At 44.3% G+C, this 22,633-nt stretch overlaps 2 protein-coding genes across 2 annotated transcripts; both read right to left on the bottom strand.

The window, feature by feature from the left end:
* Positions 1-426: 426 nt before the first annotated feature.
* On the bottom strand, positions 427-9,723 carry LOC146713589 (uncharacterized). The gene is made up of 3 exons (XM_085438707.1): positions 9,288-9,723; positions 5,582-9,207; positions 427-2,302 (listed from the first exon to the last, which is right to left on the bottom strand). The coding sequence occupies exons 1-3, from the start codon at positions 9,721-9,723 to the stop codon at positions 716-718; spliced, it is 5,649 nt and encodes a 1,882-aa protein (XP_085294833.1). The 3' UTR covers positions 427-715.
* A 1,892-nt stretch (positions 9,724-11,615) lies between these two features.
* Positions 11,616-14,669, bottom strand: LOC146713588 (lactose-binding lectin l-2-like). The gene is made up of 9 exons (XM_085448937.1): positions 14,588-14,669; positions 14,376-14,452; positions 13,897-13,923; positions 13,369-13,395; positions 13,212-13,256; positions 12,972-13,078; positions 12,760-12,894; positions 12,563-12,671; positions 11,616-11,874 (listed from the first exon to the last, which is right to left on the bottom strand). Exons 2-9 carry the CDS (start codon positions 14,434-14,436, stop codon positions 11,798-11,800), a joined length of 588 nt encoding a protein of 195 aa, XP_085305063.1. The 5' UTR covers positions 14,437-14,452; positions 14,588-14,669; the 3' UTR covers positions 11,616-11,797.
* Positions 14,670-22,633: the final 7,964 nt, after the last annotated feature.

Here is a 22,633-nt window from a genome sequence, read left to right as displayed (position 1 = left end):
AAATCAGTTGGTTCTCTGTAGTGAATTACCAAATTTTCTCGAGGTTTAAATGTTAAAGTGCTAAACTCACACATTGCAGATTTAAATGTGCATAGAGGAAAAACAGATTCAGAGCAAAGTTAAAAAATTGGTTATAAGGTTTCAAAACTCAGCTCACAACTACACATTGTGATTTACAAGTACAAAATATTTATGACCACAATTTGAGCCCATTGCTTTTCTACTAGTTCGGGTGACTATGCAGAAATATGCTGACAGTCTGAGGAAGTTTTCCGAGATTTGCTCACAAAGTCAAAGACATTTTTCAAATTGAAAAGGAAAAAAAAAGAACTTGTGAATTCCACGAGAGCTCTGAGTGTGAGGATTGTTTTATATTGTGGCATGCAGAGGAATCTTTACAAAGAAGCTCACAGAGAGAGATTGTTATTCAACCCCAAGCTGGTAGGGGGAGCTCTTTATTACAACACACACTGATGCTACACTGTGCTTCGAGGGTCATCAACAGCATAACAGAACTCACCCATGGTTGCATTCATTCTATAAAACAACACTGTAAGTGCCTTTGAACTGCAGTACAAACACAACATTCAAGATAACAGTTAAAAGTAGTGTAACCATAAACAACAAAACAAGAACATCCAAACAGCAGTCCCAAGGCATGATGGGAGAGAACTAGCCGCTCCCCCAACACGCCACACAGCCCCCACCTGAGTGGTTAGCTGTCCCCAGCAACCGGCATGTCCATAGCAAAGTCTCTGAGGTGTCGGGGAAGGCGACGGCTTCGTTGAGGACGTTCCGTGGGTCCCCCAGCTGCCTCCGAGGCCAGGTTGGGGGCCTGCAGTTGAAGCTGGGACCCTGACGTCTCCCTGGATGGACTCAAGGGCTGATAGGGTGCCAGGCGATCGCGATGGAGTACGACCACCCTGTTCCGTTTGACCAGCCGCACCCTGTAGACCACGTCAGACGGCCTCTCAAGAACAGTGCAGGGTCCAACCCACTGGCTCATCAGTTTGGGAGAAAGCCCTTTCTTCCTCTCCGGGCTGTAGACCCACACATGCTGACCGGGCGAAAGTCCTTCCCCCTTGCAGCGGGTATCATAAGCCCGCTTTTGCCGGGAGCCTGCATCTCGGAGAGCCTGCCTGGTCAACTGATGCACCTCTCGGAGCCGAGCGAGGAGGTTGTGGAGGTAGTCCAACCCGGGGTCCCCGCATACTTCCTGCCCGGGGGGAGATCCAAACACCAAGTCCACTGGGGTACGAAGCTCATGACCGAACATCAAGGCCGCTGGAGTGCACTTAGTAGACTCCTGGACTGCAGAACGGTAGGCCATTAGGACCAGGGGAAGGTGTTGATCCCAGTCACGCTGCTGGTGGCAGGTCAGGATAGCAAGCTGGGTGGCCAGGGTGCGGTTGAAGCGTTCCACCAACCCATCGCTTTGGGGGTGCAGTGGCGTCGTCCGGGTCTTCCTGATACCCAGCCGCTGACAGACCTCCTTGAACACCGCAGCCTCAAAATTCCGGCCCTGGTCGCTGTGCAGCTCCTCTGGTACCCCGAACCGGCAGAACATCTCGTTGACCAGACGCTCAGCAGTGGTAACAGCACTCTGGTCAGGGACTGCATAGGCCTCAGGCCACTTAGTGAAGTAGTCCATGGCAACCAGGACGTAGCGGTTCCCCTGGTCAGTGGTGGGGAAGGGTCCCAGGATGTCCACACCAACCCGCTCCATGGGAGCCCCCACCTGATACTGCTGCAAGGGGGCATGAGAGCGTTGGGAAGGCCCTTTCTGAGCCGTGCAGGCATCACACCGATGGACATAGAGCTCTACGTCCTGGCGACACCCGGGCCAGTAGAACCGAGACCGGAGTCGCCGCAGAGTCTTGGTAACTCCAAAGTGTCCTGCCCCCGCTGCACCATGAACCAGCTGGAGCACCCTGGACCGCAACTGTTGAGGTACCACAAGCTGGAAGACCTCACGGTGACCCCCGGGAGCCTGCCAGCGGCGATAGAGGAGGCCGTTTCGGTTTGTGAGGTTGGCCCATTGGGAGTAGAGAGCCTTGGTCTCGAGGTCCAGTGCAGATACCTCTGGCCATGATGGTCTCTGACCAGCTCCAATCCAACACTGAACCTGGGAAAGGGCAGGGTCCTGGTTCTGGTCGTGTTGCAGCTGTTGGGGATCCATGGCCTCCAGACCCTCAGTATCCCCTGCGGCGGACTGGACCTGAAGACTGCTACAATGCCCACCTGGAACAGAGTCATTCTCAGGGTCGCCCTGTGGTGACGCGATCACTGAAGTCATGCCCATCTACTGACTGATGTTCAATGACAGAGCACAACCAGTCAACAATGAAAAATAAACTTTTCTGTGGTAATGGGAAATGACACAATTTTAAAGTCCATCTATCCATCTTCTGTGACTTATCCACATTAGAATCGATGGCTGGATGGATGGTCAAGGTTCATATATTCACCCATAGCCATGAACTGTGTATGTATGTGTCTACAGATACTTTATCTTTATCTTATATATTGGAGAGATATGACTCCTGCATTTACCCTTAATTGTACATCTCACATACCCCATTTTTAACTTATTTGCAGGTATGAGTATGCGTTTTAATAAGGGAGAGAGAATTTCAGTATTGAAATACATGCTAAAAAGTCCAGTGCTAGCACTAGCACTCATCTGTCCCAATGCATGTGTTGTAACTATTCTGTACTGCTGTGTAATATTGCATATAATGCAAGACACAAAGAAGGGCTGAGCCTTCATTTCCACTTTCAGTAGAAAAAAAAAAGATCAGATTCTCCTTTTGACCTGTAGCATGTGGCCTCGTTTTTTCTTTTACTTGTTCATGCGTGTATCCATTGTGGGCACACTTTGTCTGCATATTGAAAAAATAATATTATTATGTTACATTCACATTTATGTTGCAATGACATATTGCATATGACCATATTTTGATTTCCAAAAAAGGGGACACTTGGCTCAGTCATGAAGAACTTGCTTAAAGAAACATATTTAACATATTTAAACGATGCCTTCTCTGTGCGGTTAATGAATTGTGAAATAAAATATGTCACATAGGCTTTTACAAGTCAACAAGTACAAAATAAAATAACATAAAAGCCTCTGGAATTAAATAATGGTACAGAAATAATGCCTCATCTGCATAAGAAAAATTACCAGTACTGGGTTGGTACGAGGAAAATGTATCTTTTAAACCAACTCTTCCTCCTATGATGTTTAGAAAAGAGTGGGTTTACTAGCCATAATTCTTGCACTTTATCTACAGTCCTTTTCATCTAGGAGAAACAGAATTTCACTGATTGTTGAAAGTGCTCTTGTGAAATGAAATTTCATGATTTCTGTCTGATTGGGATTGCGCTCTAATTTTGTTGGGCCTTGTAATACAAGTTGACTTGAGACCTTAAGGTGACTGTTGTTTCTGAGACTGCTCTATAAAAAATAAAATATATCTTAAATGAACTTAATATGATTCTGATATTAGATCAGCCGGGGGAGGTGGAGCACCAGCCCTAGTCACTGGGAGATACAGGTTTCTGTTTTTGTACTAAAACTGCAGTTAGTCATGATGAGTGAACCAATTAACCAAGACTGTTGCCCAGTTGAGGAGATAATACTGAGTTTATGTACAATCGCTGTTGGTTTGCTTTCTAATAAAACTCACCAGACATTGCATTTTCAACTACAGGCAATAAAGTCTCTTAAGGTTCAGTCCAGAAACCTTCAACTATCTAAACAAGAGGCTGTTGTATTGGAAAGCTGTAAAAACAAAGTAGGTTTATAAGGGAAGGTTTTGTTTGCAAACATGTTAAGAACACTTTTAAAAAACCTTTTGAACGAGCTCAAACACAACTGTTGACCTAAGGTTTACTTCTCTTGGTGGATATGCACAACGGAATTCAGCAAGCTGTACTTGTGACCAGGAACACTACAGTAAGTGTGCACCAGTGCAACATAGTGCATTATTGTTAAAGCAAGCTGACCTGTTAAACCTAACTAAACTTCTTAGTAATTTCATTCAACCTTCAAATAACACAAAGTTAGTAGACCATAGCTCGTTTTGCAGGATATTTCACAATATGATAAGGTCATGATCCCGGAGTCTTCCTGAGCTAACCTGCCTTCTCTGACTCCCTCTCTCTCGCTCTCTTTTTCTCCCTGCCTGTGTATGTTTGTTTATGTTTGTGGGTGTGTTTTTATTTAGCTCTTACAGCATTGGTTCCTCCAGGCTCCCCCCCCCCCCCCCAGCTGTTAAACCTTGCCAAAGATCTGCTGTTATCCAGTCTGGTCCTCATGGGGTCATCAGAATGACTATTTTAGCCTGAACCACTCCCTCATGCTTTAAATCAGTTGGTTCTCTGTAGTGAATTACCAAATTTTCTCGAGGTTTAAATGTTAAAGTGCTAAACTCACACATTGCAGATTTAAATGTGCATAGAGGAAAAACAGATTCAGAGCAAAGTTAAAAAATTGGTTATAAGGTTTCAAAACTCAGCTCACAACTGTCAGGGTTTCTGGGTCTTTGACCCAGTATTCTTAGTTCATGTTCACTGTTTATATTCTGTCTGCTTCACCTCCTGTTTTATTGTGTTAGCCTTGGTCCATGTGCATTATGTTCCGTCCTCTTCCCGTTTATCATTAGGTCATTATGTTCAGCTGTGTACTCACCAGGTTCTAATCTCTCATCACTCAGCCTGTGTATTTATGTCCCTCAGTTCAACCAGTCCAATGTCTTGTCATTGATGTTATTGTGATGTTGTTCTTGCCGCCGTTAGGTTGTCCTCTGTTCAGTTCCGTCAGGTCAGCCGGTCAGTTGTCAGTCAGTCTTTCATTCATCCATTCAGTCAGTCGTCCAGCCGGCCAGCCGTTTCCTACTTCTGTTCTGTTTGTTCACTCCGTTGACAATAAAACACCAATCTTCACCTACCTGTGAGTCCAGCGTTTGGGTCCTCCTTCTTTCGTCCACGACCTCATCCTGACAACAACTACACATTGTGATTTACAAGTACAAAATATTTATGACCACAATTTGAGCCCATTGCTTTTCTACTAGTTCGGGTGACTATGCAGAAATATGCTGACAGTCTGAGGAAGTTTTCCGAGATTTGCTCACAAAGTCAAAGACATTTTTCAAATTGAAAAGGAAAAAAAAAGAACTTGTGAATTCCACGAGAGCTCTGAGTGTGAGGATTGTTTTATATTGTGGCATGCAGAGGAATCTTTACAAAGAAGCTCACAGAGAGAGATTGTTATTCAACCCCAAGCTGGTAGGGGGAGCTCTTTATTACAACACACACTGATGCTACACTGTGCTTCGAGGGTCATCAACAGCATAACAGAACTCACCCATGGTTGCATTCATTCTATAAAACAACACTGTAAGTGCCTTTGAACTGCAGTACAAACACAACATTCAAGATAACAGTTAAAAGTAGTGTAACCATAAACAACAAAACAAGAACATCCAAACAGCAGTCCCAAGGCATGATGGGAGAGAACTAGCCGCTCCCCCAACACGCCACACAGCCCCCACCTGAGTGGTTAGCTGTCCCCAGCAACCGGCATGTCCATAGCAAAGTCTCTGAGGTGTCGGGGAAGGCGACGGCTTCGTTGAGGACGTTCCGTGGGTCCCCCAGCTGCCTCCGAGGCCAGGTTGGGGGCCTGCAGTTGAAGCTGGGACCCTGACGTCTCCCTGGATGGACTCAAGGGCTGATAGGGTGCCAGGCGATCGCGATGGAGTACGACCACCCTGTTCCGTTTGACCAGCCGCACCCTGTAGACCACGTCAGACGGCCTCTCAAGAACAGTGCAGGGTCCAACCCACTGGCTCATCAGTTTGGGAGAAAGCCCTTTCTTCCTCTCCGGGCTGTAGACCCACACATGCTGACCGGGCGAAAGTCCTTCCCCCTTGCAGCGGGTATCATAAGCCCGCTTTTGCCGGGAGCCTGCATCTCGGAGAGCCTGCCTGGTCAACTGATGCACCTCTCGGAGCCGAGCGAGGAGGTTGTGGAGGTAGTCCAACCCGGGGTCCCCGCATACTTCCTGCCCGGGGGGAGATCCAAACACCAAGTCCACTGGGGTACGAAGCTCATGACCGAACATCAAGGCCGCTGGAGTGCACTTAGTAGACTCCTGGACTGCAGAACGGTAGGCCATTAGGACCAGGGGAAGGTGTTGATCCCAGTCACGCTGCTGGTGGCAGGTCAGGATAGCAAGCTGGGTGGCCAGGGTGCGGTTGAAGCGTTCCACCAACCCATCGCTTTGGGGGTGCAGTGGCGTCGTCCGGGTCTTCCTGATACCCAGCCGCTGACAGACCTCCTTGAACACCGCAGCCTCAAAATTCCGGCCCTGGTCGCTGTGCAGCTCCTCTGGTACCCCGAACCGGCAGAACATCTCGTTGACCAGACGCTCAGCAGTGGTAACAGCACTCTGGTCAGGGACTGCATAGGCCTCAGGCCACTTAGTGAAGTAGTCCATGGCAACCAGGACGTAGCGGTTCCCCTGGTCAGTGGTGGGGAAGGGTCCCAGGATGTCCACACCAACCCGCTCCATGGGAGCCCCCACCTGATACTGCTGCAAGGGGGCATGAGAGCGTTGGGAAGGCCCTTTCTGAGCCGTGCAGGCATCACACCGATGGACATAGAGCTCTACGTCCTGGCGACACCCGGGCCAGTAGAACCGAGACCGGAGTCGCCGCAGAGTCTTGGTAACTCCAAAGTGTCCTGCCCCCGCTGCACCATGAACCAGCTGGAGCACCCTGGACCGCAACTGTTGAGGTACCACAAGCTGGAAGACCTCACGGTGACCCCCGGGAGCCTGCCAGCGGCGATAGAGGAGGCCGTTTCGGTTTGTGAGGTTGGCCCATTGGGAGTAGAGAGCCTTGGTCTCGAGGTCCAGTGCAGATACCTCTGGCCATGATGGTCTCTGACCAGCTCCAATCCAACACTGAACCTGGGAAAGGGCAGGGTCCTGGTTCTGGTCGTGTTGCAGCTGTTGGGGATCCATGGCCTCCAGACCCTCAGTATCCCCTGCGGCGGACTGGACCTGAAGACTGCTACAATGCCCACCTGGAACAGAGTCATTCTCAGGGTCGCCCTGTGGTGACGCGATCACTGAAGTCATGCCCTCCCGGTCCTCCAAGCGTTGGCAGTACCTGCACTGTTTTTCCTCACAAGGGCGTCGGGAGAGGGCATCTGCATTGGTGTGGAGACGTCCCGCCCTGTGACGGACCTCAAAGTGGTAATCTTGCAACGTCTCCAACCACCGGGCTAGCTGTCCCTCCGGTTCTTTAAAGCTGAGCAGCCAAGTGAGGGACGCATGGTCTGTGCGCAGGAGGAACTTCTTCCCGTAGAGGTAGGGTCTGAAATGGCGGAGACCCAGGATGATGGCCAGCAGCTCTCGACGGGTGACACAATAGTTCCTCTCCGGTCTGCTGAGGGAATGGCTGTAGTAGGAGATGACCCGCTCCCCCTCAGGGCCTTCCTGCGACAGTACAGCCCCCACCCCTGTGTTGCTGGCATCGGTGTCCACGACAAAAGGGAGCTGCAGGTCTGGGTAGGCTAGCACCGGTGCCTCAACCAGTGCAGATCGGAGCCGATCAAATGCCACGGCACTGTCCTCACTCCAATGGAACTCCCGGCCCTTCTGTGTGAGCCAGTGCAGGGGGCTTGCAATGGTAGCAAAGTCCTTGACGAAACGCCGGTAGTATGATGCCAGGCCAAGGAAACTCCGCAACTCAGCAGTGTTGCCCGGAATGGGCCAGTCTTTCACAGCGGCCACCTTCGCAGGGTCAGTGGAAACCCCTGCTCCGCTCACAACGTGACCCAAGAAGGTCGTCTCCTTTCGGAAGAGATGGCACTTTTTGGGGTGGAGGCGAAGGCCAGCCTGGCGGATAGCGTGGAAAACAGCAGTCAGGTTAGCCAAGGCTTTCTCGAAGTCTGTCGCGTGGACGAGGAGGTCATCCAGGTAGACCACACAGCAGTCGCGGGGGATGTCAGCCAGAACCCTCTCCATTAGGCGCTCGAATGTGGCTGGGGCATTGCAGAGGCCAAAGGGCATCACCTTAAACTGCCACAGTCCCTGGCCAATGGAGAAAGCAGTCTTTGGGCGGGCCTCTGGCGTCAGCTCCACCTGCCAGTAGCCACTGCGCAAGTCGAGGGAACTGAACCAGCAGGACCCAGCAATGTCGTCGAGGGCATCGTCAATCCGGGGCAATGGGTAGGAGTCCTTGCGTGTGATGCTGTTGAGTAGACGATAGTCGACACAAAACCGCCAGGTACCATCCTTTTTCCGAACCAGTACAGCCGGGGCTGCCCAGGGGCTGTTTGAGGGTTCGATGATGCCCGCCTCTGCCATTTCCCTGATCTTCTGCTCTGCTGCGGCACGCTTGGCAAGGGGAAGGCGACGAGGGCGGAGGCGGATGGGCCGTGCATCCCCAGTGTCAATGTCGTGTTGTACCAGGCTGGTTTGCATGCAGTCCTCATCCTTGGCTGCAAAGATGTCGGCAAACAAGTCTAGTATCTCTCGCAGCTGCCGTCGCTGATCAGCCTGGAGACCCTCGCAGCTCCTCTGGTATAGGTCCTCGACAGCTTGCTTGGTCTCTGCAGACAGTTGCGGTACTGCTGGTGAAGGGGAGGCCCCTTCCCCCGCCAGCAGTGACAGGTCCTCAGGCTTCCTGACGCTGGCTGAAAAAGTGGAGGCAGGCAGCGGGACTTCCGTTGTGGTGTGGAGCTTCACAGCCTCCGTGCCCAGGTAAAGGATTGCTCGGGACACGTCCACTGTGGCCTCCCATTTGGCTAGCAGGTCCAGGCCAATGATGCATTGGTCCTGGATGCTGGCTAGCCAGAACTGGTGGTCCACGCTGCAGTTAGCAACAGTCACCGGGAGGGATCTTTCCCCCTTAACTTTGGCATGCTCCCCCGTGACTGTGGTGATGTGGAGCTGAGTAGGCTGCCAACCCTGCGGTATTGGGCCATCAGAACCAGGGAGGACTCCAGCCTGTACTAAGGAGAGCGTGGACCCAGTGTCTATCAGGGCTCTACAGGTGGTGCCGGCAAGGTCACAGTCCAGATACAGTCCCCGTGTCTGGCCAAGCCGGCCAACCCGCAATTGTGATTCGGAGGACAGAGTGGTGGCAGGGGGCAGTCCCTCCGTTGTGCCACCCCGCCTCAGTTTAACGGCAGCTGGGGTGCCAAGCTTTGTGGGCTTGGTGCTAGACAGTAGCGTGCGATGTGGCCTGGTTCTCCGCACCGATGGCAGTTACCCCTGGATTGGCCTCCTGCTCGCCTATTCCCTCGCCAAGATCGCCAGGGTGGTGTGTTGGTGGTTTGGCGGGCCTCCTCCTCCTGGTCGCTCCTTTCGTAGTCTGTTTGGCGCACTTGGTGACTTATGCCAGGGCTGCGTGCACCTGGGCTGAGCACATGCTCCACTCTTTCGGCCTCAGTTAGAGCTGCCACCAGGGTTTCTGGTGCATGCAGACGGATGTGCTCTTGTAGTCTTTTTGGCTGGAGACCCCGGACAAAAGCCTGGAGAGCAAGCTCTTCTTGTGCTGCAGCATCAAAAGCAGGGTACCCTCTACGTGCATAAAGACGTAGGTCAGCAGCATAGGCACCCAGACTCTCCTCTTGTCTCCGTGGGCGGCTAGCAAGTTTATCTCGGGCATCATCTGCATGTGTACGGAGGCCAAACCTGCTCTGCATTGCTCTGGCAACAGCAGGCCAACTTAAACCCTCTTCTGGCTGAAGATCTATGAGGATCTGCAGGGCCCTGCCTCCCCATTATAGCGTGGCAGCTTCATGCTCCCCCGAACAGGAGCCTCTGATGGCAGTGGCGGCTGCACTTGGTCCTGGAGACAGTTGGCGTTGTCCCCCTCGGCTGCCAACGATGAGGGTGTGCTGCTCCCAGGCATCACCATGAGTGGAGGCTGACCGGTCGCTCGTGGTCTTGGAGCCTGCAGCATGCCTTGGCGGCTCCGACAGCTCCCCAGTGGGCGGGGGTGTGAGGCTCCATCTGGTAAGCCCCACAGATCTTCCCCTGGCTGGCTTGCTGCTGCCCGGGGCTCTCCCCGCTTCTTCAATTGTGCTCCATTCACTGCTTCCAGGTGAGTGATAAGCTCCTCAATCTTCCTCAGCTCCTCTTCCTCTTTCAGAATAGTGGCCATGCTCTTGGAATCCCACTTCTGACACCAATGTGGCATGCAGAGGAATCTTTACAAAGAAGCTCACAGAGAGAGATTGTTATTCAACCCCAAGCTGGTAGGGGGAGCTCTTTATTACAACACACACTGATGCTACACTGTGCTTCGAGGGTCATCAACAGCATAACAGAACTCACCCATGGTTGCATTCATTCTATAAAACAACACTGTAAGTGCCTTTGAACTGCAGTACAAACACAACATTCAAGATAACAGTTAAAAGTAGTGTAACCATAAACAACAAAACAAGAACATCCAAACAGCAGTCCCAAGGCATGATGGGAGAGAACTAGCCGCTCCCCCAACACGCCACAATATGGTAATGTATTGTTAAAACTTATTTTTTTAAGGGTTATGGAATTGTTTCATGTTCTTCTTTTTTAACTACAGTTTAATGAAAATAACTCTCCTTGTCTCCATTATTATATGGTCAGATTATGCTTATGGTCTACAAAGTTTGATTGTTCGTATCAATGTATATTTTCCAATAAGAAGAAGAAAGTGATTATTACTGTATTAATTTTTAAAGGTAATATATAGAGAGAGTTGAATAGGCAGACTTTCATTATGCAGAATATTACTTAAGCATTACTTAATTACTTAGTAATTACTTAGGCTGCTACGATACTTAAAGTTATTTACAGAAGAATTTGTGTCTCCTTAAGTAAGTACAGGGTACTTGTGCTTTATTTGCGTGTCAAGTTATAAAGTGTTACCCTCTCTGTTCTCTGACTTGACAATCATCTCCGCTTTATAAATCTGTGGAGCAAACGGAAGGGCAAGGCTGCAACCTAACCAAATATGTTTTAAATGGATAATTCAGATAATTAAGAGCAATGAGTTTTCAGTGAGTTTATTTAGCAAAGGGCCAACGTTGTAATTTCTTTTTGAGGTTGTTGATAACTAAACTCACAGTCAACTGAAATTCCTGTGTGTTATGGTTATTTGCACTCATATTCAACTCCTCCCTGAGTGGTTGGGGCATGGGTTACAATACTTTAGTCAGACTGCAGCCTATTCTGGTGTCTACCATTGACTTTCCTTATCTTAACCCAGACATGCTGCAGTTTGGAGGAACATCTCTGTAACCAGCAGGGTCGGTAGCCATACCTCCACCCTGCTGGCTGTCAGAAGAACATGATTGACAGTTTCTATGTCACCATGAATAAACATCTCATCCATGGAAGGCACAGCTCCTTTGGGGCATTTGGACATAAACTTTAAAAAACCCCATTTTGTATTCAATTTGCTAATGTTAGTGGTGAATAACTCACAGACAAATTTCAATGCTAACAGTTGTTTTTTTTGGTTTTTTTTTGTTTTTTTTTTTTGTTTTTTTTGTTTTTTTTGCTAACAGTTTTAATTTAAGAATGAGATACAGTTCACTCTACAAAGTAAAGGTCTACAGAAAGCTTTCTTTTAATCGTACAGAAAATTCAGCTCCAGTTCATTGCACATGATGCCTGATTGCTTGCATCATAGCGATGGTGTGGAAATACAGAGAAAGAAACAGCACTGAGAAAGAAAAACACAGATCTTTGTGCTTTTTACTGATGCATTATAGAGTTGATTCACAATTACATAATAATGTTTCCACAGATAGACGGGAGCTCAGTTTCACAGTCCATGCTCTCTAAGCATCCACTCTTTTCCTCTGCAAGAAAACCAAAATAAAACACAAAAATCACACTCAGTCAGTGCTACTCAGACTAAAAAGGTTTCCAACATGGGGTGACAATGTTTAGCAAATAAGTGTAATTTTAGTTTGTTCAGTACTAACTGTGAAATTACAGTATTTGTAAATGGTAATGGTATTTACATTAAAGGGTATTTGTCAAGAAGACTGACACAAACAGTGATTAGCTGTTTTACTTCCTGATTCACAGCCATTTATGTTACTCAATTCAGTGTTCTGTGCCTATATATAAATGTCCCTGTCTTTTTAATCTGTTTCACCCACCATGTTTGTACACAATACTTACAGTTATTTTTTGTACCGCACAATTAACATCTTAGTGAGTGGACAACATTAATCCACATATTAATAACCCAGTACATAGAAGTTTTGAACATAACATGATAGCTTTGTGTAACTTCAGAACACTGTATTTTTTTTTTTTATTTCTAAAATCTCAATTATTTAATGATGCATCACTGGGAACACAAACTGTAAATATTCTAGGATAAGAAACAATGCTCAGTGCAATAATAAGAAAAGAAAAATATACTTTAATACATACTTTTAAAACACTTGATAGAGTAGTAATGAGTTTGAAGTGATAATCAAAATAAATGAATCCAAATAAGATTGTTTTGTTTTTTTAAACACTTGACAGACTTACCAGTAAAAGTTATTTGCAAACAGTGGTGCTCATCTTCGGCTGTGTCTCCATTACAAAAGTCAGCAAAAGCAGACATTCCCAAATAATCACTCCAGGACCAAGAAGGATTCTGTTAAAGCAAAATAAAATATTATATAAATTCATATTCATAAAAAAAAACAATTGTTTCTCAAAATCTTAGACATCGTGCTATTTACCCCTGGACTATTATGGCCTCCAACCCAAAATTCTCCATGATCATGTCCAGCACGCTTCAGCTCCGCTTGAATCTCATAAGCTTGAAAGTCATCATACACAGATGCAAGCTGTCCTCCATGAGAGTGACAGTTATTCTACGATGGAGATAAACAGCATGGAGTGACCAAGAAAATGTAAGATTTATTAATAGGAAAAAAGTCATCCTTGTTACCTGAGCATCGTCCCAGGTCATGTTTTCTGGAACAAAGATGAGGCACTGTTGACTGTGCATACTCCATCCATCTGGGCAAGATGGATGCCAGCCCCCAAATGAGTCATCTGCAAACAAATAACAAATAAAGAAGAAAGCATGAAACTGAGTCTGCAGTGTAGATTTTCCTTATGTTCAAATTGAATTTTAAAGAAGGAAAAAAAATAAAATAAATCCATATACTCCAATAAGTATACCCACCTTCTGTAGATGGTGGAGATGGTGGTGTTCCCCAGTTGTCTCCATCTGCATGAGTTAAAATGTTCTTTTGTTGCAATTAACTTCATGGGGTAAAAACTTTCAATATTTACTAGTGGATAAAAAATTATTCTCATTAAAAGACAACTTTTAGATTCACCTGGCACAGTTGTTTCCTCTGGAAGAGCTGCAAAGACAGTTTGAACCACAGATATTTTTTTCAGTGTATCATTGCTGTGGTGTCATTGATTACCTTCTACGTTTTACAACATTAAAAATAAATACAAAATGCAGGTAAATTACAGAAGTGAAGAGATATTAGCAAAATGTAAACTAAGAATTATGTCACTTAGCATGTCTTTATGTACAGTATAATAAATGTATGATTACACAAGCTTATAATGTGTATTATATTACATTATTGTACAATATTTTTAAAAACAAATCGTAGATAAAGAAGAACACATGAAAATGAGTCTGCTGTGTAGACTTTCTGTATGCCTGACTTTTGGAGGAGAAAAGAAGTAATGTACTCCAAGTGAAGGTTATGGCAGTACTCCCAAACAGTCTCCATCTGCATTAGTTGATGGTTTTGGTTGCAGTTAGTATTGTAGATTAATCGCTTTAATTATTTACTAGTGGATCAAAATAGAGTATATTCCCACTAAAAGACAACCTTTATATTCACCTGGTACAGTTGTTTCCTCTGGAACAGCTGCAAAGACAGTTTAAAATACATTTTATTTGACACACAAATATTGTTTGTGATTAGTAACAAAAGTGATTAAAAAGAAGTAGAAAATTTGTGATGCAAGTTACTCACAGAAGTGAAGCGATATTGGCAAAATGCAAACAAATCAAACTCAAATTGATCAGCATGTCCTTATATACAGTATAGTCATGGTATATCTATACATAGGCTTAGATATTATATGAAATTACTGTACAATGATTCTCATTCATGTTTAGACAAAGAAAAAGTTCCGATTGTTTAATTCAGTTTTGCAAAGCCTTGACACTTTTTTTCTTACAAACATGGGTTTAAAACAAAATTTAAGATATTCCATTCTCTGGTTATGTTTTGCATGTATATTCTATATATACAGTGTGCATGTATAGATAATGTAGAAAAAGTGAGAGAGGAACTTCTGTGTTTTAAATACTCACATCGACTGTGTGTGAAAGTCATCATGACACACACATGCAGAAACACAGTCAGCATCTTCATGGTGCAGAAATTAAATCTGATGATAACATATGAAAAATATATTAGGAAATGTTACATTTGCAGTCAGCTCATAATGTACTGTACTGATATTTCATAGATACTTATTAATTATTAATTAATAATAAAATAAAGAAATCTTCTGTGAAAATACCTTTTGTTTGTCCTTCTCAGTGTCAGTTTGCCTGCGTTCAGGAACTTTATGCAGCTTCAAATCAGTATAAATGACTAATTCAAACATGATCCAAAGCTTTTATTTGCCTGACAACACCCTCATCCTTATCCAATGAATTTGTTTGTTCCAGAGACAGCTCACCTGACCTTTCTCCAGAATAAGCAAAGCAAACTTTATAACATTCATGTGTACTCAAGGCAGTGGATATATAAACAAAAGCAAATAATCATTGTCTATTGTGGATTTCTCTCTACATGTCACTTGACGTGTACAACACATTATGTTTGTGGCTAGTCCTAACAATAATAGACCACAGAGACACCACACCTGTGCCGCATCCTTTCACAAATACTTTCACATGATGAAGCTGACCCTGCTTGAGGCCAGCTGAGAACAAGCCCATGGAAGTCAATTTAAGCCGAGCATACACTGAACACTAATTCTTTATAATGGTAGAATGACAAATTGATTATTATTTATTTTCTGGAAAAATGACTATATTATATTGTAAATGTTGGAGGCTCAACCAATGAAACTGGGGCTAGACTACCCTAGTTTACACACTGAATGGGAAGATATAGGCAAAAAAATGTATTTCCACCCTGCCATCATCACTTGTACAGTGTGAGTAAAAGAAAACATAATTAAAATATGATGTGTTAAATTTGTTAGATGAGAGGGTTCTGCTGTAGATCAGAGGAAAAGGGAAGGATGTGTGAATGTCTGTGTGTTTCAGTTTGGTGTAGCTATAGGCCCGAGTGTGTGTAATTGTGTAGAGGGAGAGGAATTTATGGATACTGGGGGTCATCCTGTCATAAAAGGAGACAGGAAGCTACAGTTGGGGGATACTTGTACCTGAATGTAATAAAGCTCATAACTGTCATTACTTAGAAGTAGGTTTGCAGGAGACTCTCCACATGCTTAAGCTGTAAAAGTAAGACAACAAGAGGCCAATGACCCAGTGGATGCAGAGTGGGGGTCTCAGTGTTTGTAATATGTTAACTCGGTTTTGTATGTTTTCTAAAGTAATTTGGTGTAGCTTGGGTGAGGGGAAATGGACTTTTATGCCCAACAGAAAGTGACATATACAAAGACACACACAGTGCTTTAACTGTTATGATGCACACACACCCACACACACACTCACTCACGTACACACACAGGCACTCACGTGTTCGCGCATACATACACAAACACAGAGTGCACAACACACCATGTGGGTTTTATGATGGAGTCGCTTCTATAAAACTGGTTAAAACAGACAAAGCAGTGAAGATCTGCAGAGGGCCTTGCACATCTCCCCACATCTCCCCTTCTAGAAGATGCATGCATAACTGAAGATGAATAAAGGTTTTGTGAAATGACTACTGAGTCCGGTGTAGTGGGCGATCGTGGCTCAAGAGTTGGGAGTTCGCCTTGTAATCGGAAGGTTGCTGGTTCGAGACCCGGCTTGGACAGTCTCGGTCGTTGTGTCCTTGGGCAAGACACTTCACCCGTTGCCTACTGGTGGTGGTCAGAGGGCCCGGTGGTGCCAGTGTCCGGCAGCCTCGCCTCTGTCAGTGCACCCCAGGGTGGCTGTGGCTACAATGTAGTTTGCCATCACCAGTGTGTGAATGGGTGGATGACTGGATATGTAAAGCGCTTTGGGGTCCTTAGGGACTAGTAAAGCGCTATATAAATACAGACCATAGTCTCTGAAGGCCTGAGTACTAAAAAAGAACAGGGGTGAAACTGCTTTTCAGAACAACAGATTGGATCTTTTGATGAGCGTTTTCATGAGAGAAATATAGTTATAGTATTTACTGTAATTCACCATGCTTTCAAAGCCACTGTTACAGATACAGACTTGTGCTACTAACTCCCATTAAAAGAAAACAAACAGAAAACAACTGTCAGTCATGCATGAATCTGAATCAGGATGTTGCTTTAGAGAAGGACTAGTGAGCAACACCCTTAATAAATAAATATAGTTCCAGTTAAATTCAAGAATGATCTAAAGCCTGCAGTCTTTTGCATTTTGTGGTCTTTTTTGTTTGTTTGTTTGTTTTTTAAAGCACTCTATCATAATTTACACTATGAAATTAGCATGGGAGAAATATAGTTACTATATTTACTGTTGTATGAGGATGTTTTTAAAGCCCTGCTCCCAGCTAAAGACTCACTCTCTCTTCCATAACCACTCTGGTTGGCACCATCAGTCATGCATTAAACTAAATCACCTCACCTTATCTTTCCTGCTTGGCTTCTATGTCCTTGTCTAGTGTGGTCTAATGTTGACCCTCAGAGAGTCTTGTTCTCTAAAACCTAAAGAGTAATGGGTTTGATCAACTGGTCCCTCAATGCAATTGACACCCTTTTCTCAACGAGAAGCCAGGGTGCAGGAGAGCCCGATAGTCCTGGAGGGATGTTTCCTGCTGGATACATGATGGATGGGTGGGAGCAGTGGCATGTTGTCTGCCTTGTACGACTGTCGCTTGAGGACATAAAAGATTTATACCTATTTGGAACCACGATAACAGGGTTCCTGCTGATTTGAGTTGGCTCAGTCCTTGCTTATTGAAGATTGAAGAAAGTGGTTACAGCTGTTCAAAACCCCACAAAGCTAGCTGCTCGAAGTGATGGGACAGGCTGTGAGTACCCACAGCATGCTGCTGTCCACACCGGAAAACCCATACCCTACCCTGTTGCTTGTGATGATTTTTCATGGTGTTACTAGGAACTCAGTCTGAGAAGAGTTCTCTTTTTCTCTCCTCCATTCTCCTGTTTTGTTGCAGATTTCATTTTTTTCTCTTGACGCTACCTGTTCTGAACTGTCTGCCTAATGTGATGTTTGCATATTGTACGTATGGTTGGAAGTGTTCCAATATCGCTGCAGGCAACTGCCAGTGACAAGTAAATGGCTTCATCATCAATTAGGATGTTGTTTTAGAAAGTGCTTAGTGAACACCCTGAAATACCAATTGAATTAAAAAATCTTCCAAACACATTTTTATCCTGTCTCTCTTATCACCACCTCGTGGGTACAGATCGTCACCCTCCCTGAGTCTCTTCTGTTGGAAGTTTCTGTCTTCTGCAAAGACCTTTTTTCCTTTCCACTGTCACAAAGTGCTGCTTAAAGAATGGGATACACCAAAACTCAGAAATCGCTTGAATTCAATGCTAAAACACTTAGTGATGCAGAGGATGAGGAAAACAAATGAACAAAAACTGTTAACTTGGGGGCAAAAAGTATGCTTTCCATTAATTTCCCCTTACATTACATCACTTTACAGAATGTTGCACATTTCACATAATAGCATATTTTTAGCCACTGTTTTTGGTGACTGGTTTGCTCTTACATTGGACTGCAGCATCTGACAAAGTGGATCATGTAATGTTACTCTGTTGCTTGGAGCATCAAGCACATAGGAGTGGTGCAGATCCTATTTGGTGAATGGAGCTTTCTGTGTTAGTCTTGGTGACTTTGATTCCTCCCGCACTCCCTTTTTCTGCAGGGTCCCATATGGCCTAGTTTTAGACTCCCTTTTCTAAAACTGAGCCATATGGTATTTCATTCACTGTTATGCAGATGATAACCAGATTTTTCTCTCTTTTCTCTCTCTCGCATATTCTGCCAGACTGATGCTCAAGTGTGTGTGAAGATATAAAGGCCCAGAGGCTCTCAACTTTTTAAATTATAATACAAAGAAGACAAAAGTGATGATGTTTGTCAATTCCACTTAGACCCCCTTTGTATATTTGTGTTGCTTGGCTCAGTGCATAAAGCCAACTATCACAAACCTCAGGATTAAAGTGGATGCTGAACTCAAATTTGACAGTCAAATCAAAACAGTGGTAAAACTGACCATTTTCCAGTTTAGGCAGCTCGCCAAAATAAAGCCAATACCTTCTGGGCAGCACTTTGAGACAGTTATCTTTGCTACCACTCGATTTCTGTAATGTACATTATATGGAGATTAGTGATTCCTATATCACTCATCTACAGTTGGTACAAATTGCTGCCAAACACCTCTTAACTGGCAAATGTAAATATGAGCATGTTTCTTTCATTTTAGCCTTGCTCAACATACTGCCAAAAATCTTAATTTCTTCTTAATTTAAACATTTTTTTTCAAATACCTTAATTGTCTTGCCCCACACTACCTCGCTAAACTGCTACAGCCTTATATACCCTTCTGTTCCCTCCATTCAAGCATAAAACAGGAAAACCATTGTTGTGTCTACACATAACAGACAACTTAGCAAAGAACCTATTTTAATTTGACTCTTCAAAATCAATCTATCTATCTATCTATCTATCTATCTATCTGAAAAAAATAAATAAATACATGTGTGACAGACCCAACCCATTTTACATTCAAGTTTTCCACATACACCTGTACAGATTTTAAGCAGTGGAGGAGACTTCACACTTTCGGTAATAAACACTCACCCTCAGCTTAAGTAAGAGCCATCTTTGCAATAAGAAGCACATAAATGCTTCACATTGAAAGTTAACGTGTCTTTCCTGCCACAACAATCAGTTTTCTCCCCCTATATAAACTCCTTGATGCAAATGACGGAGTGTGTGGTGTGCTAACCTAGTAAAATGAGAAGTGTACTTCAAAAGTACAGGTTTGGTGTTTGATGTTGTTCACAAAGAGGTAGATGTCAGCACACTATTATCATTGGTTTGGGTACATAATTTCTAAGTTCATAAGTTATTTTGGTCTAACTTGTGCAAACACAATAAAATCCCTGAGTGGATGATTGCTTAAAAAGATGCATTGCATTTCAGTGTTTGTGAATGAATGAATGACACTTTCAGTGTGATACCACCTTGACTATGTACTTCATAGCATCTTTAAATAACTAAAAACATGGTTCATATGTAGAATAGAATAGAATAGAATTCAACTTTATTGTCATTGCACATGCACAGGTACAGGGCAACGAAATGCAGTTTGCATCCATCCAGAAGTGCTTTAGTGATATAGATATATTACAATATATATTAGCAATAGTATAGATATGTAAGTATATTACAGAAATGGGTCTATTATGGTATGTTATAATGTACACGGTATGAAGTATGTTGTGAATATTCTATAACTATAAGTATGTACAGGCTGTAGTGAGTACAAGCTATGTACAGGCTATGAACAGGATATAAATATGAAAAACTTTACAGAATATGAAATAAATAACTTTACAGAAATCTGAGATATACAGCTATACAGAAATGGGAACTATGCAAGTTGTAAACAGTTGTAGGGTTAAAAATTATCGTATGTACAGAATGATTATTTACACAGAGCTATACAGTAGTGCAGTTAAGATAAGTGAGGGTGTAGATAGTTTCTACAGAGGCTATATAAAGTGCTAGTGGTTGTGAGTGGTGGTTCAGTCCATGTTATTATTGTGTTTGAGGGTACAGTTGTCCATTGTGGGTGTGTGTATGTTCATATGTAGACATATGGAGTCATTTTGAAATTAATTTCATAGAAAATAAGAGTTTGTGAACCATGTAGAGCAACTCTCAGTGGGAAAAAAACACGAAAAACTTTTACACTTTTTATTTTAGTCTAATGAAACAACTTTAGATTTAGTCTGCTATAATTAATTAAAACTAGACTAAAATAATTTAGATATTTGAATTATGACTAAAACTAATTCAAAATTTGATTTCAAAATTAAGACTGGAAATAACCAAAGAACCAGCTCCTGTCTGAAAGGGGAGTATACCAGGACTTGAAGACCAGGCTGACCAACCTGAGCAATAGTGATGTGTCGGTCGCGAACGAAATGGCTCTTAGAGCCGGATCTTTGACGTGAACGACGCGAGCTGGCTCCAGAAGTTAAGACACACTGGCCACAGGAGGAGATGCCATTAATATCACACCACAAAAAGTTGTCATAATGCATGGAGGTCTCCAATCAAAGTCAGTACCCTGAGGCTCTATGAGGAACTGAAAGAGGGAGGATGAGGATTAGTAAGTGTCACGATCCAGGATGAAACACAGAAATTCTGAAAATAAATCAAGAAGACATGATGGTGAATGGGAAGAAGAACTGTCATGGACGACCAAGCACCTGCATGTGATCTACAATGGACAGATAGAGCGAATGGTTAACATCATGAAATCCTACCAGTGGCTTCAAAAAGACAGCCTAGTCCCGATACCAAATGTATCTGAGAACAACAGGGCTAAGGTGCTGTGGGACTTCCACTTTAAGATAAGTCAAGCAGCTATTGCCTAACCAACCAGACACAGTTGTGGCTGACAAAAAGCAGAAGACCACAGTTGTGATACAGTGGGGCAAAAAAGTATTTAGTCAGCCACTGATTGTGCAAGTTCCCCCACTTAAAATGATGACAGAGGTCAGTAATTTGCACCAGAGGTACACTTCAACTGTGAGAGACAGAATGTGAAAAAAAAAATCCATGAATCCACATGGTAGGATTTGTAAAGAATTTATACGTAAATCAGGGTGGAAAATAAGTATTTGGTCACCTCAAACAAGGAAAATCTCTGGCTCTCACAGACCTGTAACGTCTTCTGTAAGAAGCTTTTCTGTCCCCCACTCGTTACCTGTATGAATGGCACCTGTTTGAACTCATCATCTGTATAAAAGACACCTGTCCACAGCCTCAAACAGTCAGACTCCAAACTCCGCCATGGCCAAGACCAAAGAGCTTTCGAAGGACACCAGGAAAAGTATTGTAGACCTGCACCAGACTGGGAAGAGTGAATCTACAATAGGCAAGCAGCTTGGTGTGAAAAAATCAACTGTGGGAGCAATCATCAGAAAATGGAAGACATACAAGACCACTGATAATCTCCCTCGATCTGGGGCTCCACGCAAGATCTCATCCCGTGGGGTCAAAATGATCATGAGAACGGTGAGCAAAGATCCCAGAACCACACGGGGGGACCTGGTGAATGACCTGCAGAGAGCTGGGACCAAAGTAACAAAGGTCACCATCAGTAACACACTACAATGGCAGGGAATCAAATCCCGCAGTGCCAGACGTGTTCCGCTGCTGAAGCCAGTGCATGTCCAGGCCCGTCTGAAGTTTGCCAGAGAGCACATGGATGATACAGCAGAGGATTGGGAGAATGTCATGTGGTCAGATGAAACCAAAGTAGAACTTTTTGGTATAAACTCAACTCGTCGTGTTTGGAGGAAGAAGAATACTGAGTTGCATCCCAAGAACACCATACCTACTGTGAAGCATGGGGGTGGAAACATCATGCTATGGGGCTGTTTTTCTGCCAAGGGGACAGGACGACTGATCCGTGTTAAGGACAGAATGAATGGGGCCATGTATCGTGAGATTTTGAGCCAAAACCTCCTTCCATCAGTGAGAACTTTGAAGATGAAATGAGGCTGGGTCTTCCAACATGACAATGATCCAAAACACACCGCCCGGGCAACAAAGGAGTGGCTCCGTAAGAAGCATTTGAAAGTCCTGGAGTGGCCTAGCCAGTCTCCAGACCTCAACCCCATAGAAAATCTGTGGCGGGAGTTGAAAGTCCGTGTTGCTCGGCGACAGCCCCAAAACATCACTGCTCTCGAGAAGATCTGCATGGAGGAATGGGCCAAAATACCAGCTACTGTGTGTGCAAACCTGGTAAAGACCTATAGTAAACGTTTGACCTCTGTTATTGCCAACAAAGGTTATGTTACAAAGTATTGAGTTGTATTTTTGTTATTGACCAAATACTTATTTTCCACCCTGATTTACGAATAAATTCTTTACAAATCCTACCATGTGAATTCATGGATTTTTTTTTTCACATTCTGTCTCTCACAGTTGAAGTGTACCTCTGGTGCAAATTACTGACCTCTGTCATCATTTTAAGTGGGGGAACTTGCACAATCGGTGGCTGACTAAATACTTTTTTGCCCCACTGTAGATGTGGCAATCCCAGTGGAAGAAGAGCCACAAGAAAATTAATAAAGAGAAAGTACAGAGAGCTGAAGTAATGACTGGAGCAGATCTTAAAGGTCAATCCCAAAGTAATCCCAGGGATAACAGGA

The sequence above is a fragment of the Copadichromis virginalis genome, linkage group LG3 (genome assembly GCF_057382275.1).
Source record: "Copadichromis virginalis isolate Kocher_CV1m ecotype Utaka linkage group LG3, C_Virginalis_male_GT1.1, whole genome shotgun sequence".
NCBI lineage: Eukaryota > Metazoa > Chordata > Actinopteri > Cichliformes > Cichlidae > Copadichromis > Copadichromis virginalis.
Note: the sequence above shows the minus strand (reverse complement) of the source record. Positions and strands in the feature narration are given on the sequence as shown.